The 15,514-nt window shown below is 38.9% G+C and overlaps 1 protein-coding gene across 4 annotated transcripts in view; it reads left to right on the top strand.

Moving 5' to 3' along the window:
* Positions 1 to 15,514, top strand: part of GRB10 (growth factor receptor bound protein 10) — a 190,141-nt gene that overhangs the window by 155,530 nt on the left and 19,097 nt on the right. For all 4 annotated transcript variants that reach the window (XM_073003891.2, XM_020806217.3, XM_078377599.1 and 1 more), the window contains 6 exons: positions 3,371 to 3,486; positions 5,609 to 5,683; positions 7,506 to 7,643; positions 9,852 to 9,962; positions 10,689 to 10,787; positions 14,854 to 14,931. In XM_073003891.2, the coding sequence (XP_072859992.1) occupies positions 3,371 to 3,486; positions 5,609 to 5,683; positions 7,506 to 7,643; positions 9,852 to 9,962; positions 10,689 to 10,787; positions 14,854 to 14,931 (617 nt within the window). The remainder of the gene's footprint in view (positions 1 to 3,370; positions 3,487 to 5,608; positions 5,684 to 7,505; positions 7,644 to 9,851; positions 9,963 to 10,688; positions 10,788 to 14,853; positions 14,932 to 15,514) is intronic.

Raw genomic sequence — 15,514 nt, 5'->3', positions numbered from 1 at the left:
TTTTCCTGCCACCAGGCCTGTTTGTCCCCAGACAGCTTTGACTTCAGTGTGGGAAACATATATTGTCTAAGATGAAGAACTGGAAATGTTTAACTTTCCAGTCCTTTACTCGCATAAGCGCAGTTGAATCTTAAGAACCCTGTATCACCAGATGAGACTTATTTCTTTGTGTATATCATTCCTCTCTCATTGCAGCCTGAAACAGCATGCAAAAATAGAGACTTAGGATCATCCTCCCTCTATTTTCATTTCGCTCTCACATGATGAAGATTAAACACATGTGAAAACGTGTATTATTTTTTATGTGCCTCCACTCTCAGTGCTGCTTGTTGAATTTTCTATGAGAGATTGGAAGCTACTATTTTTCAGTTATGTGCCCAACATGTGAACATGGTAGGTATAGTAGAAAATAGTTTTCTATGACATGAATACAGCAGAGTAAGCCTGAGCACTGAGTAAATTTATTTCAATGCTCATTTACCTTCAACAATAGCTTCTAAACAATTGTACTCAGAAGTCTGTGTGGAAGGTGTGAAAGAATTATTGACTTTATATAGAACTGGTGGTATGGTGATGGTGAGTGTTTTCCCCCCTGTTCATGAGGAGATGAGATCCCATGTTTCATGGCACACAGTTTTTTGCAACTTATGATATGCTGAATCTCATTATCCCACAGCTAATTAATTATATTATGAGGTTTGTGGTCTGTACAGAAATAGGTGTAAGATTGTGGAAGGCACTTTGAAAGGGAGAAAAAAAAATTTTTTTTTGAGAAAGCCAGTAACAGGTAGTCAGAAGAGCACTTTAACTTCTATTAGAGCAAATTAATAATGCCAATTCAACAAATTAGACATTTTAACCTTTATTAACAGCAACAAATTAAGGTTCTGCCTTCTAACACTTAACAGCAAAAGATTAATTTTTAAACCTAATGTTCCAAGCTCTGATATTTCCAGACAGCCTCCAACTTATTGCAAGGAACAATAAGTTCCTGGGTAAAAGGTGAAGGACTTGGGGCACAGTTATTATTTCATAATTCTTTCCTACTGAAGGTCATGGCCTAGAATGGAATACAAACATTCTGAAGTAAACAACCAGCTGTGCAGATGGTGTTTTCAGGAAGGAGTGTGTATTCTTGGATCAGGACCTGTGAAAGACAGAACATGGGGTACAGTTCACATAGGCTGGGAAGAATATATTAGTCAAGAGTCCTGCAAACCTGATCAGGAATATTTTAGAGTAAATTTTCCAGAGAATGAGGCAGTATTCCAAAGGATAATAAACATCAAGTACTGAGGACAGTTGTGTCAGTAATGCACCAAAAACTGAACTGGCAGTGTAGGAGAAACAGTAAAAGAGAAGCAGGAGGAGATGATGTATGGTTTCATATGTCTTTATACATAGTATAGTTAGTAAACAAGATGAACTTAAAATCTTAACAGAGGAAGCCAAATCTTGTGTAATAGTCATTATTGAAATCTAATGAGATGATAGAATGGATTATAGGTATTCCTGGTTACAACATACCTGCTACATCATAGGAGAGATATTTATATATGATTTATAATGATCAGCCAAACCTTGTAGAGAGTAGTTTATATCTCACAAGTCTTAAATTACACTGTTGTCTAGCAGTTACAATTAAGGAAGTTGAATTTCTGTTCTGCAGTTGAAAAAAAAATAAAAGCACCTTGCCCTGATTTCATTTTACCCATGGCAGTGAAATTGAAAGTAAACTGCTGGGGCCAAAGAGAATGGAAATAAGCAGAGAATGGAAATAAACAGAAAGGAAGGAACAGTAGTATTATTATTGAGGGTTGTGTACACGTGCTGGGAGATCTGTGACTTGGAGCATGGAATAAACATCAGGAAACAATCATAGCATCACTGTAGGAGACTACTGCAAACTAGATGGAAGATTTGGGTAATGATTTCCGGGTCATATTACTACATGCTCAAAAGAGAAACTGACATGATAGTAATGGCAGGATTCAAATGCCCAGGAAACAAAGTGATATCCTGGATTTAATTTCTGCCAGCAGGAAAGAAATGTAAGGTAGAAGAAGACAGAACTATGGATGGAAGGGAGCATATCCCCTTTGATTTAGTTATATAGAGAGTAAAATAGAAAACTGAGATGGTTACACACACATTCTGGACATTACGAAAGCTGTTTCAGAAAGCTTAGAAACTTCCAAGTGGCTCTTGTGAGAAACACTGAAATGGAGGGAAGTTCATGGTGGTGATTGTGGCGGTGGTTATTATATTCTGTTAAGTTGCCTCCAACCTATGGTGATCCTGTGAATGAGCCATCTCCAAAATGTCCTGTCCTCAATTCTCCTGCTCAGCTCTTGTAAACTCAAGCCTATGGCTTTCTTTAGGGAGTCAGCTCATCTCTTATTTGGTCGTCTTCTTTTCCACTGCTGTAAAAATTAGTTACCAGTATTTTCAGGGAGAAGAACAGGAGGACTAAATTCAAATTAATTCAGGCTTAGAAGAGTGGTTATTTTGTTTTATTTGTGGCTGTTGTTTGGAGCAAGAGGAAGGACAAGGAAGCAGTAAGTCTGCTCTGTGGAAAATATAAAAGATGCTAGAAGGTGTGAGAGAACTGCTCAAGACTTTTGCCTCTCTTTTTCCTAAAAGGAAAGCAGTGTTCAGCCTGGAAAAAATGAGTTAGAAATTGTGCAGTAGGTAAGCAGGTGAAAACAACAACAATGTTAGAACTGTAGAGCAGGAAGGGACCCTGTGGATCATTGAATCCAGCTCCTGTCAAGGAGGCACAGTGGGGAATCAAACTCCCAACCTCTGGCTCCACAGTCAGATCCCTAAGCCACTGTTCAATTTATCCCCAGAGCCACAGGCACAATAAGCTTTCCTTGAAACAAAATGAGAGATAAATAAAACATGGATTGTAAAAATGCACATATTAGGTGAAATGGTATCACCAATAGTGACAAATGGCCACTGATTAAACCTTTTGGGGATTTTGGGGTGCACAGAACTTCATTGCATTGAGTTACAAATACCCTAAAAGCTACCACTGCTGCTGATGTCTCTGTTTTTTACATGGTGTTCTGTTGAGTCCTCAAGTTCATTTGACACTTACTTAACATACCCTCAGTGTGAGAAAACTAAAGGACAGATCTTCGTGAAATAGAGCAGATTGATCATTGCCAGTCTTCTTGTATAGCAGACAACTATAAGAGAGTGTTGGGAAGTCTTTGTTGAAACAAAAGATATATTATAAATATTACAATATGTCTGTATATATATTTAAATTCTGTATATGCATGTACATGTGTATATATGAACCAACTCCCCAGCTATCTCATTCAAAAAAATGGAAAACATTTTTAAAAATCTTTTATAGAGAGATGCTTGGAAGATCATGAACTTGTTGTTCAAGTTGAATCTACGATGGGAAGTGAAAGTAAATTTTTGTTCAGGAAGAATTATGCTAAGTATGAATTCTTTAAGAATCCTGTGGTAAGTACTATATGATTTCTGTTGTGTAATCGTGATCTGTAGTCCTGATAAAAATCTGTCATCTGCAGATTGTACAATATGAAAAGTGGGGGATGTTCAGTTAAAATGATCTCAGAAAGGCCAGGAAGATCTTGGAGAGCTGCTACTGTCAGCCCCAGTGCTGGAACATTACAAGGCAGCTTTGTATGTTCAACATATATCTAAAAGCAGCGGCCTAGATATGTACTTTGTATAGTGAATAATGATGGCTTACCTATTCGAAAGCCCAGAAGTTTTAATTATCTTTGGCATAGTGTCTCCTCTGTGTTAATTTTTGTTAAAACAGAGCGGGGGCAGGAAATCATTTTTCAAGAAATTGAATGCAGTGTAATCAGGTATTTTGTTATCTATAAACTGATTAGTACCACTTAACTATCGTATTTTTCGCTCCATAAGACACACCTTTCCATAAAACGCACCAATTTCTAGGAGAAGAAAACAGGAAAATATAATCTGTTTTCTTCGCTCCATAAGACGCACAGACTTTCCACACACACACCCCGTTTTGTGGGGAGAAAAGTGCGTCTTATGGTGCGAAAAATACGGTATATTCTGTTTCTGTCAGCTAGCCCTTACAAATTCAGTTGAGGTACTTTATGCTGTAACTCTTAAATGAGCATTCTGTGGTTAGCAGTATGCATTTGTGTTGGTAAACCAACCTGTTGTACAGCATTTTAAACCTCTTAACACCCACTATACCAGAATAGCTTTAAGCTACAGATTTAAGAGGTTATCGGTTTTACTAGTTTATGATACACCTTAGGATGCTTATGGGGTTGTCACTAGTCTCGAACAAATGCCCTCATTTTGCAGTTTTAATTTAGCCACATCAAGATAGGAAGCAAACATCATTTTTGTCAATGTGGCTGAGGGAATTTGACCCAGTCCTAGGAGGCACAACTTTGGACTTTAAAAGTACTGAGTAGGTGCTTAAATGTCTTAAACTAAGAAGTACAAGAAGCTCTTTCCTATAATTGTAGAAATGTTGAGTGATAATTAAACCTTGATGGTAACTTGATGAGTTCCAGGAACCATTTGTGAATTCTAAGCCATCTCTCTCTTGCTGTATTTTCCTTTCATTCAATCTGTCTATCAATCAGGGGCATACATAATTTAACCTCACATAGTTATTAAGGTTACCATAAATTCTTTTTCAATTTTGAATTCAGTAGTCTTTCAGTTCTCATGTACTAAAGAATAATTCAGGTTTTGTCAATACTTTGCAGATGAACAAAATCATGTTTTGAATTTTTGGCATATGCCAACAGGGTGAAGAGGGATGGTAAATTGAAATCCTGAGAGTTCGAGTCCAGTGTGGAAGGGATTATAAATCTAAAATATTTTTTCTTGTTCAAGCAATGAAAGTGACAGTAGTGCCTACGAGATCATCCCATGTTGTTGCTGTAATATTTAAAAGCTTGCAGCACTTTGAATGGAACAGTTACACAGGTTCTGAAGATATAACCCTTGCCCATCCTCAGTTCCATTTGGGTGATGGTTTTGGGGTAAGGTGCTATACTATTAGCCCTATCCATATGGTTGCAGACTTTTAAACATGGCATTAGCTTCGTGAGAGCCCACAGAAAATAGATACTCATCGTGTTGCTAGAATAGTTTAAAGCAGGGGTGAGGAATATGTAGTGTGCTAGATTATGTTGGATGGGAACAACTGTCATCCCTCACCAGGATTATCAGTCAATCACTTGGGATCATGGAGATGGTAGTGCACTAATATGGAAGGGCACATGCTCCCCACTCCTCACTCAAAAGTTATCCAGACTGTATATCAAAAATTAAGGTTGTGTTCTACTGCCACAAGGCATTTGACAGTTCCTGGAATGGACACTGAGATATGCATACTGGCCCATCCTCTCTATTCTCAGCCTTTTTTGTAACTTCATTGTGCTTAACATGTGTAAGTATGTCTTTTCAGATGTTCAGTTCAATATGGGAATGTTAGCAGTGGAGAGAGAGGGACTTGCATGTGTGTCCCTATTTCTTCAACACAATTAGAATTCTGAATGCATGGAGAGAGCTGAAGCCTTCTACTTTATCTCTTTTCCCCAACCCGTACCTATCCCAGAACTTTTTTCCAGAGCAGATGGTTGCTTGGTGTCAGCAGTCAAATGGCTGTATTCCACAGTCACAACTCTTACAGGTATGGTACAATTGAGATTGCAGTTATGCAAAGGGACTAATATGTTTTTGAATAGACAGAGTAGAGAATTGCATGCTTTAAGCATAGGAAGTTATATAACTAACACAGTGTTGAGTCTAAACTGTACTATAGCAGCTTTTAAATAAATGTTGGCATCTGTATATAAAATATCTTGTGACACAATCTAAGTTAACATTTCTGCCACCTATTATTTCTTTTATAACGAAAGGGCAGTTGAAACACATTATTATGAAATAATTGGTTCTCATGAAATGTGACAAATTTATAAAGTTGCTTTAGTGTGATTAACGCAGATTGTCAGATTTCATGAGATTAAGGATGGGAGTTCATGCATGGAGTGTTCTTCACAGAAAAGACTCCATGCATGTATACTGGCACATTGTGGTTTTACTTTTGCTTTTCAAGAAACCTCAGGCTTCTGATACACAGGTGTGAAAACTGTTACATATTTTGATTCCAGTGTATTTGCGAAATATATCTGTTTTGGTTGCCTCTCACCTGTCCTGCAGAAAAGGAGTTGGGGAAAAACACACTGATGTTTATGTAAGCTTTGTGTAGCTTGTTGTGGTTGATTACCAAAATGATGGGTGCATCATGGTTTCCCAGTTGAACATTTTAAAAGGACTTTATGGAAAAATATATAGGGTTCTGGCTATTGATATTGGGAATAAATTTGGAACAGTGAACTGCAGGGATGGGCCCTGTTGAAAAAAAGCTTGCCCCCTTACAAGCCTCCATCTTGTTTCCCTAGGCCTGCCATCTTTGAAAAGGAGGCTAACACTCTAATCCTGGGGTTGACTAGCAAAGAAAGATTAAATAGCCCTTTAATTCGTTCAACAGTGATCCTCCTGAAGCTGTACTACAAAAATTATCCATTGTAATTGCCAGTAACAGAATAATTTTTAGTCCCGTAATATGCAATCTGTTGCTCCAGATATACTCTTCAAGAGTAAGGAAAAGAAGACTCCTTTCACTCTATCACCAGTTTCGAGTTAATGACAATTAGGAATAAGATAATTGAAGGATGATTATTGTTTGCTTAGAAAGTTCTACACAATTATTCAAATGAAAGAAGAATGGCTAATATTTATGAAGGGAGTATATGAAAGAGCAGAAGCAATAAAGGAACCTTTGGTGGAATAAATAAGAGCTTGATTTGGAGGCAGTTTTATTTAGATGGAAAAACAGGTAAAAGTGATCCAGAGAGAGATCCAGATTCATGATAATCAGTGGAACATTTGTTTTACTTAAGTACCTGTATTATAAGCAGTGTTGGCCAGGAACCTTTGTACGTCTGTAGGAACATAACAGTCAGCATCTTTAATGTATTGTTTCTTTTTTCCATGACATAGAAAATATCCTTTCTCAACACAATGGCCATTGAATATTTTTATGTGCCTAATGTTTAACTAAAAATGTCAAGTATGAATTTAGCCAATATGGCTGTTGTACAGGAACATTCATTGGGAAACCATAACCTGCTGCCAAGTCACAAGTCTGCCCTTGTGGCAAGCCATGGACTATGTTGGCCCCTGGTCAGTGACAATTTCCTCAAGATAAGAAGGCAGTCCTGTATAGGAGACTTTTGGAGTACTTACCAGCGTCAGAATACGTTCTGTACAGAGGAACTAAATAAGAAAATGCCAATTCTCTGAAGTATTTGATGTCACATTTCTAATAAGTCTTGAATTCCCAGCATGAAAAATATTGTCTGCTGCAGTAATTAGTGATATGTACTTAATTTCAGTTGCCTGCACCACTGCATTGTAACTGTACAATTCAACAATTTAATCTTCAACAGAATTTTTTGAATTCAAGTAGCTGTCCAGAAATTCAAGGGTTCTTGCACGTGAAAGAACTTGGAAAGAAATCGTGGAAGAAGCTATATGCTTGTCTGAGGAGATCTGGACTGTATTGCTCTACAAAAGGGTCTTCAAAGGTAATTTTGCTTAGATTAGTTCAACAGAAGTGGCCTTTAGAACTTTTAAGACTGAAATGAACATTAGGTACAGCTCTCCTTATTAATCTTAATGTACATTAAAAGAAAAAATATTCAAACAATATTATCCATTGCTCATATCTTTTAAAAAAAACCTTAATATCTTTTTTTTTTATGTGCTTTTCCAGTGGAAAGACAACTCAAAACAATTTAAATTCCAAAGGGAACAGATCTCGTTGAAAATGGGCAACTTAATATATTTAAAGTGTAAAAACATCTAAGTGTAAAGCAGACCTGGGCAAAGTGTGGCCCAAGGGCCACATATGGCCTGTGAGCCGCTCTTGTCTGGCCTGCGGACAGTTTTGAACACCAAAACCATTCATAGCTTTTTGTCTAAAGTTGATCAGTTACTTATTTTTAACATACTTCAGAGGAGTGCTGTCCTCTGAAGATGCTGGCCACAGAGATTGGTAAAACGTTAGGAAGAACAATCTTCAGAACATGACCAAAGAGCCTGAAAAACGCACAACCACCATACTGCAAAAAAAACTCTTTAGTATTTGTGAAGATTAACAAGTTTAAAATAAAAACAACCATAACATCACTGTTTCATTTTATATTTAAGCAAAGTTGGTTTGGTCCCCGAACACAGTTCAGATTTTTCATGTGGCCCCCGTATAGAAATTAATTGCCCACCCTGGTGTAAAATAACAGTCTACTGCATCTCATGGTACACAGTGCTAGTTGGTACATGATGACAGACCAACCAGCTTGGGAGTGCCCTTTTGTGTTGAAAGTTAGAATCTCATTGCTCATTAGGCAATGGGAATGAAGAGTGCATCTTGAAGAACTATGACTCCCCAGAAGACCTACATTTTCTAGGTAGCACCATGGGAGCTTCCTTATTTTTGAAAACGGAAATAGCCAGGGAATGCAGTGACAACAATAAATAACCAGAAAGTTGGTCTGTAGACTTACGTTTCTGGGCTGCACCTCCCAGAATTCTGCCTGGGGAATTTCAGGAAAAATGTGGGTGCTGCAGTCCAAAAATAGGGAAGAACACAACTCTGATTGGACATTCCACAGAGAAATGCTGTGCTCCTTGGGGGTTCACATACTGAAGCATTTTAATACAGTGGTGCCTCGCTTAATGAGCGCACCGCATAACGACGAAATCGCATAGCGATCCGTTTTTTCGGATCGCTAATGCGATCGCTTAACATCTTTTGAATAGGGCTCAATTCGCTTTGCGAAGACCGGTAAGCGTTTCGCTTACCGATCTTCGCAAAACGAAGCCCGACAATCAGCTGTTCGGCGGCCAAAATGGCCGCCGGAAGCCGGGAAATGGCCTAAAATGGCCGCGTGCAGCGTTTTCGCGCCCTCGTTAAGCGAGGCGAGGGCGCGAAAATGGCTGCCGGCCATCCTGAAGCTTCGCTGAACGGTGAGTATTTGGCCTATTTGGAACGCATTAAACGATGTTTAATGCGTTCCAATGGAAATCGCTGCCCCGTTCAGCGATGCTTCAGCATAGCGAAGGTTAATCCGGAACGGATTAACCTCGCTATGTGAGGCACCACTGTACTTGATTGGAATAAAAATGCCATAGATATTTAATTTAGATAGTTGATGTGAGAATGTATTAAAGTTTTTTATTGTTATATCCCATCTTGGATGGTCTCATATGTGATGGTGTTGGACATGTAGGTCTTTTATGTGACTTTTGGAGTTGTAGCCGTGTTAGTCTGTGCAAGCATTGCAACAAGAAACAAACAAAAAGAAAACAACAACATTGTGGTACTTTAAAGACTAAATGCTATATTTTAATGGAATATTTTAATGTTGTATTTTAGCTTACATTTAAAATTAGTCTAATTTTAATGGTTGCATGTGATCACAGAAAAAAACAATTGTGTGGGACTGCTTGATTGCTTTCTTGAGGCATAATATATCCTGTGTACCATGGCTACTATATCTCAATTTATAAAATTTAATTTTACATTAATGTAAAATTAAAATATAGCCATTTGTCTTTAAAGTGCCTCAACTTTTTGCTTTTGTTTTGTTTTGTGTCTCTGATATGATTGTAGGTTATGAACCTTTTTTGTTAGTTCTTACTGCCCTCTTGTGGCTCTGTATTGACTTTTAGATAATTTAGAAGTTGAGCTGGCTTAACTGCATAACATTAAACACTGCAAACATTTTTCACAGGAACCCAGACACCTGCAGTTGTTAGCTGACCTTGAAGATAGCAATATCTTCTCATTGATATCTGGCAAGAAACTGTACAGTGCTCCTACAGATTATGGATTTTGTATAAAGGTACATTACTCATGCTTTTTTCTCCTTAAGAAGTAGAAATCATGTATTATACTCAGAAGCTCTGTAAGTAGCAATGTTAAAACCCATTTGGATCTCTCATGTGACTTAAAATAAAGTAATGGTCCCAGTTGTATTCTGCATTCTCTGATACAAGATGGTGTTTCCCATTTAAATGCATTTGAACACAGATCCCAGCTCACTTGTAAGATCTGAGCCCCTTGTTAGCTTCATCCTAGTGTTTATTTTTGCTGTGACCACTGCTGTCATTAATATTCCTTATCCAGTTCCGTTGGGGTGCGGTTCACAGCATTTATCTGGAGGCTGTGCAGGTTTTACCTTCTTTTACTTTACTTATTTACTTTAATTATGATTTCATTAAAAATGCCCTCTTTGTAAGAAAGAAGTGGGATTGTGAGATTAGAAACACATACTGTACCTGTCTCTTAGTACTGTCCCATTGTGGCAGTTGCTGGAATAAGTAGGAAAGCCCCCTATTTTACATTTCACCTGAACCACATACCCACTGAATGACTTCAGACATATTGTTATCACAGCTTCTGTGCTGTTTTCTGGGATAAGGGGTCAACAGTACGTTGGCCCCTGCCTACCTTACCTTGCGAGGTGAGGCTGTGAGCATTTCCAAGATATTAGTACTCCTAAGTATTACACTTACACTGCAAGTCTCTTGTCTTTATGATGAGGAATTGTGTCTTGTCTCTTTTGTAGCCCAACAGAGTGAGAAATGAAACTAAAGAATTGAGGTTGCTGTGTGCCGAGGATGAACAGAGCAGGACATGCTGGATGACTGCCTTTAGACTCCTCAAGGTACTGGGCTTCTTTAACCAGGGGCGGATCTACTATGAAACTAATGAACCTTCAATTTCAGGGCTCCTGATTACAGAGGGGGGCCAGAGGCAAGTTAAAAAAACAAACTATTGTGACCCATCATGGAGCAACTGCATTGAAGAAGATAACAGTGGTTACTCAGGCCTTGTCGCTGGTTGTGAAGCATCTCTCCCATAATAGTGCAAGCTTCAGAGTCCCCAAAAATGTGGGTCCCTACTACATAAGACATAAGACATAAGAAATTTATTGTCATTGCACTCACAAGTGGGTGCAACGAAATGAGGTGCTCTTCCCCAAGGTAAAACTGGACAACACCACTACAAAACAACAACAACAACAACAACAACAACAAAAAAAAACCCCCCAAAAAAAACACAACACTCACCATACCAATATAGATACCCCATTTCTCCCAGCAATTAAAATTCCACCAAAAACTTATGACCCCGCATTTAAACTCAATACTGCACTTGGGTAAAAGCTGTTCTTGAATCTGCTTGTCCTTGCTTTCAATACCCTGAATCTCCTTCTGGATGGCAATAGTTCAAAGAGCTGATGTCCCGGATGAGAGGAGTCTTTCAGTATGTTAGATATCTTCCTCTTACATCTGTTCTTATACAATTCTTCCAAAGAGAGGAGTGAACAGCCAATGATGTTTTGGGCCATCTTGATCACCCCTTGAATTGCCTTTTTCTCTGCCACTGTGCAGCTCGTAAACGATACACAGAGACAGTAGGATAATATGCTCTCAATCGAACTCCGATAGAAGGTGATCAACAAACTCTCAGTCAATTGTTGTTTTCTAAGAGTCCTTAGAAAATACAACTGTTGTTGCGCCTTCCTAATTAACGCAGTGGTGTTTGCACTCCAAGTCAGGTCATTTGTTATGATGGTCCCAAGAAACTCACATTCAACCACCTGTTCCACACAAACTCCATCTATATACAGTGGCTGAATGTCTGCTCTTTTTTTCCTATAGTCCACTATAAATTCCTTGGTTTTTTGGATGTTAAATAGAAAATTGTTTTTTTTTGCACCAGCGGGATAGCTGTAATACCTCATCCCGATATGCAGACTCATCATCCCCGGAAGTAAGTCCTACTAGTGTAGTGTCGTCTGCGAATTTGATAATCCTATTACTGGGATGGTTATTGGTGCAATCCGATGAATAAATGGAGAACAGTAGTGGACTGAGGACACAACCTTGTGGAGTGCCAGTGCTGAGTATCTTGTCAGTAGAGATGTAGTCATTCAGTTTAACCCTTTGTGGACGATTTGTTAAAAAATCCAAAATCCACAGACAGATAGAATCTGGAAAATCTAGATCTTTAAGTTTGACTATTAATCTGTGGGGTATAATGGTATTAAAAGCAGAACTAAAGTCCGCAAACAGCATTCTTACATAATTCCCTTGTGTTTCCAAGTGGGATAAAGCCATATGAAGCACAGTATTAATCGCATCCTCAGTTGATCTATTTTCTTTATAAGCAAACTGAAGCCCATCAAAGGAATCAGGAAGGCAGGAGATAATATATTTCCGAACTAACTGCTCAAGGCACTTCATTAAGATTGAAGTTAGTGCCACCGGCCTGTAGTCATTCGGACTGTTTGTAGGCAACTTTTTAGGCAGTGGAACGATGATGGAAGCCTTGAGACAGACAGGAACTGCACATAGTGTCAGGGATCGATTAAAAATTACAGTCCATATCCCGGCTAGCTGATCAGCACAGCCTTTTACCACCCGACCAGGAATTGAGTCGGGTCCAGCTGCTTTTCTGGAATTAACCACCTTCATAGTCTGTCTCACATCCTGCTCAGTCACATTTAACTCTTCTGGCCAGTTCACATTTTTAAGACCTCCATGTGAGAGTCCTCACCAGGATTGCAAATGGACTCCATTCAATATGGATGATGTCTTTGGGGGAATCATTTTTTTTCCAGTTGAGGGCTGTGACTTCATTTACTGCATTGTACCATAATAATAGCCTGAAAACCGTCTGTGGTTCACCATGCACATCATGTCAGTTCCATGTGAAATCCTTCTACCTCTCACAAAATGACATCCCTAATATCAAGATGTTTGTGTTGGAGTTACTGAACATTTTTAACCTACCATCATTCAGATGGATGGACAGCTTGGTTTCTCCTCTATTGGAAGGCAACCACCCCCTCCCCATTTTTTGGGGGGGGTATAATTTCTTACTGGAAATCTTCCTCGTCAGCTGCTACTGGATAATAAAAATTTGAGAACTACAGAATTGACATATATTAGCCACCCCAAGCAATGTGTTATTGTGGTATGTTGATTATATTATGCCTTAATACAGCAATCAAGTATCCCCAAGGTATTGTTTTTCTGTGATCACATGCTACCATTAATCTGTAGATAAACATATACTCTTTACAAAAAAAGCTTAATTGGAGACCAGATGGGAATTATAGTGTAGCCTTGCTTGGTAGTATTCCTGAAATTAATGTTTTTGTAATTGGAAAGGAACTCATGCAGATACAGTGGTGCCTCGACTTACAAACATCCCTAGTTGCGAAATTTTTGAGAACAAAAAGCTCCGTTCACAAAATATTGCTTCGACTTGCAAATGGAGCTTCAAGTTATGAAATTAAAAAAAATGAAGGGGAGGCAGGGAAAGTGCGAATTTGAACTTTCTGTTAACCGTTGGCCAGTGAAGAGGCTGCTTGTCTGCTACCTTGCTCGTCTCAGCGATTAGAGAGTGGATAGGGAGAGAGTCTTCAGACTACCTGGTACTGCCTGGTACTATACTATACAGACTGTATTTTCTTTCTTTCTTTCTTTTCTTTTCTTTTCTTTTTTGATTTTTGACTTTTTTTAAAAAAAGCAGAGAGACTGCCTGTTCTGGGTGAGTACATACTGTACACTGTACAGTATTTACTGTATTATACAGAGTTTTTATGCTGCTTGATGGAGGGTAGGGCTAGGTGTGGGATTATGTTTCTGTGCTCTGATGGGTCTTGCAGTGTGGATTTAAAATGTGAAAAGTAGACTGTAATATTAAATTAAAATTAAATGTGAAAATTAGACTGCATAATTTTTAAATGTAAAATTTATTTATTTACAGTATTTTTGCATTCTGTGGCTCCTAAGATTTGTGTACTGGGACCTCTCTGTTGTTTTAAAATGTGTGGGTTTAAAATGTGGCTTCAAAGTCTTTTTTTCTTAAAATCAGAAAATATCCTGTGATTGGCTGTGCTGGTTGTTGATGCAAGCAGGCTGTAAAATGCAGTTTAGACACAGTCTTTTTTCCTTAAAATCAGAAAATATCCTGTGAGGGGCTGTGCTGGCTGTTGATGCAAGCAGGCTGAAAAATGCAGTTTAGATTCTCTTTTTGTGATGAGGGGTTCTGTGCTGGAATAATGCTTGCTGGATTCTGTGGCTTTTAGGGTTTGTGTACTGTGACCTGTCTTTTGTTTTAAAATGTGTGTTTAAAATGTGGCTCCAAGGTCTGTCTCTTTTAAAATCAGAAAATATTCTATGAGGGGCTGTGGTGCTTGTTGATGCAGCCAGGCTTTAAAGTGGAGTTTACTGTAGACCCAAAGGTCCTTGGTTCTGTTTAAAAGGTGCTTGTTTTTAAAGGTGTTCTGTTTAGAAGGTGTTCCCTCCCTCCTTTCCTGCCTTTTTTTTTTTTGACCTAAATTCATCTTAGGTCAAAAGAAGAAAAATTCTCCCCCTAGTGGTAGAGTATGGATTAACCGGCTTTGCATAGGTTCCTATGGGAACTAATGCTTCGACTTAAGAACGGCGTCTCTACATAAGAACAAAAACCAGCCGGAATGGATTAAATGGTTTTCAGTGCATTCCTATGGGAAACAGTGATTCGACTTACAAAAATTTCAAGATGCGGGCACCGTTCCAGTATGGATTAATTTTGTAAGTCGAGGCACCACTGTAGTAGAAAACAGAGGGGAACAATACAGTAACATACACGACTGTATAACAGCATTTGGAACAAAATAAGCAACTGTGCATTTCTCTCTCTCCTTCCCTATCTCCCTCCAACCCAAATTTTAGTATGGGATGCTGCTGTACCAGAACTACAGAATTCCACAACAGAGGAAAGCCCTGCTTCCACACTTCACTACTCCTGTAGTAAGTTTTTAAGTATAGATATCCTTTCCTTTCACTAACACAACAGTCAACTCTGAGAGAGTTTAGACAGAAAGTTTCTATCGGGCAAGGCAGTGGTTTTGGAGACACTAGGATGTAGATCTCAGCCTTTTGGAGGGGGGGGGGAAACGGCCACAAACACAATATGAGAGAAATATAGGCTGAATCAGGATTGTGTAGGTCGCATAACAAATCTTATAAGATGGTGTGTGAATAATTGTTTTAATTCTGTGGCTTGCCTTCAAATGTCCCAAGGCTAATCTAGAACAAGGCTTCTTAAACTTTTTCTACTCGCAACCCTTTTTTGCGTGAGACATTTTTATGCAACCCCAGGTATATAGGTGACCCAAGGGCAGGTTTGTGCCAAACGCCATGATGAGTGGCAAGAAAAGGGCAAGGAAAATAGAGAAGGATAACCATGCAAACCCTGGCCCCAGGCGAGCACTGGCCCTCGCAGTGGATGTGCAGGTGGCAAGCCTGAAACAGAGATGGGAGTGCCGAGCCGACCCCTTGGAAGGAGAAGGGTGGCTGAGTGTCACTTTGCCTTCGCTGAGGCTGTTCTCTC

This window comes from Pogona vitticeps, chromosome 6, assembly GCF_051106095.1.
Source record: "Pogona vitticeps strain Pit_001003342236 chromosome 6, PviZW2.1, whole genome shotgun sequence".
NCBI classification, from domain to species: domain Eukaryota; kingdom Metazoa; phylum Chordata; class Lepidosauria; order Squamata; family Agamidae; genus Pogona; species Pogona vitticeps.
The sequence above is the reverse complement of the archived record's forward strand: the minus strand, read 5'-3'. Positions and strand labels throughout refer to the sequence as shown.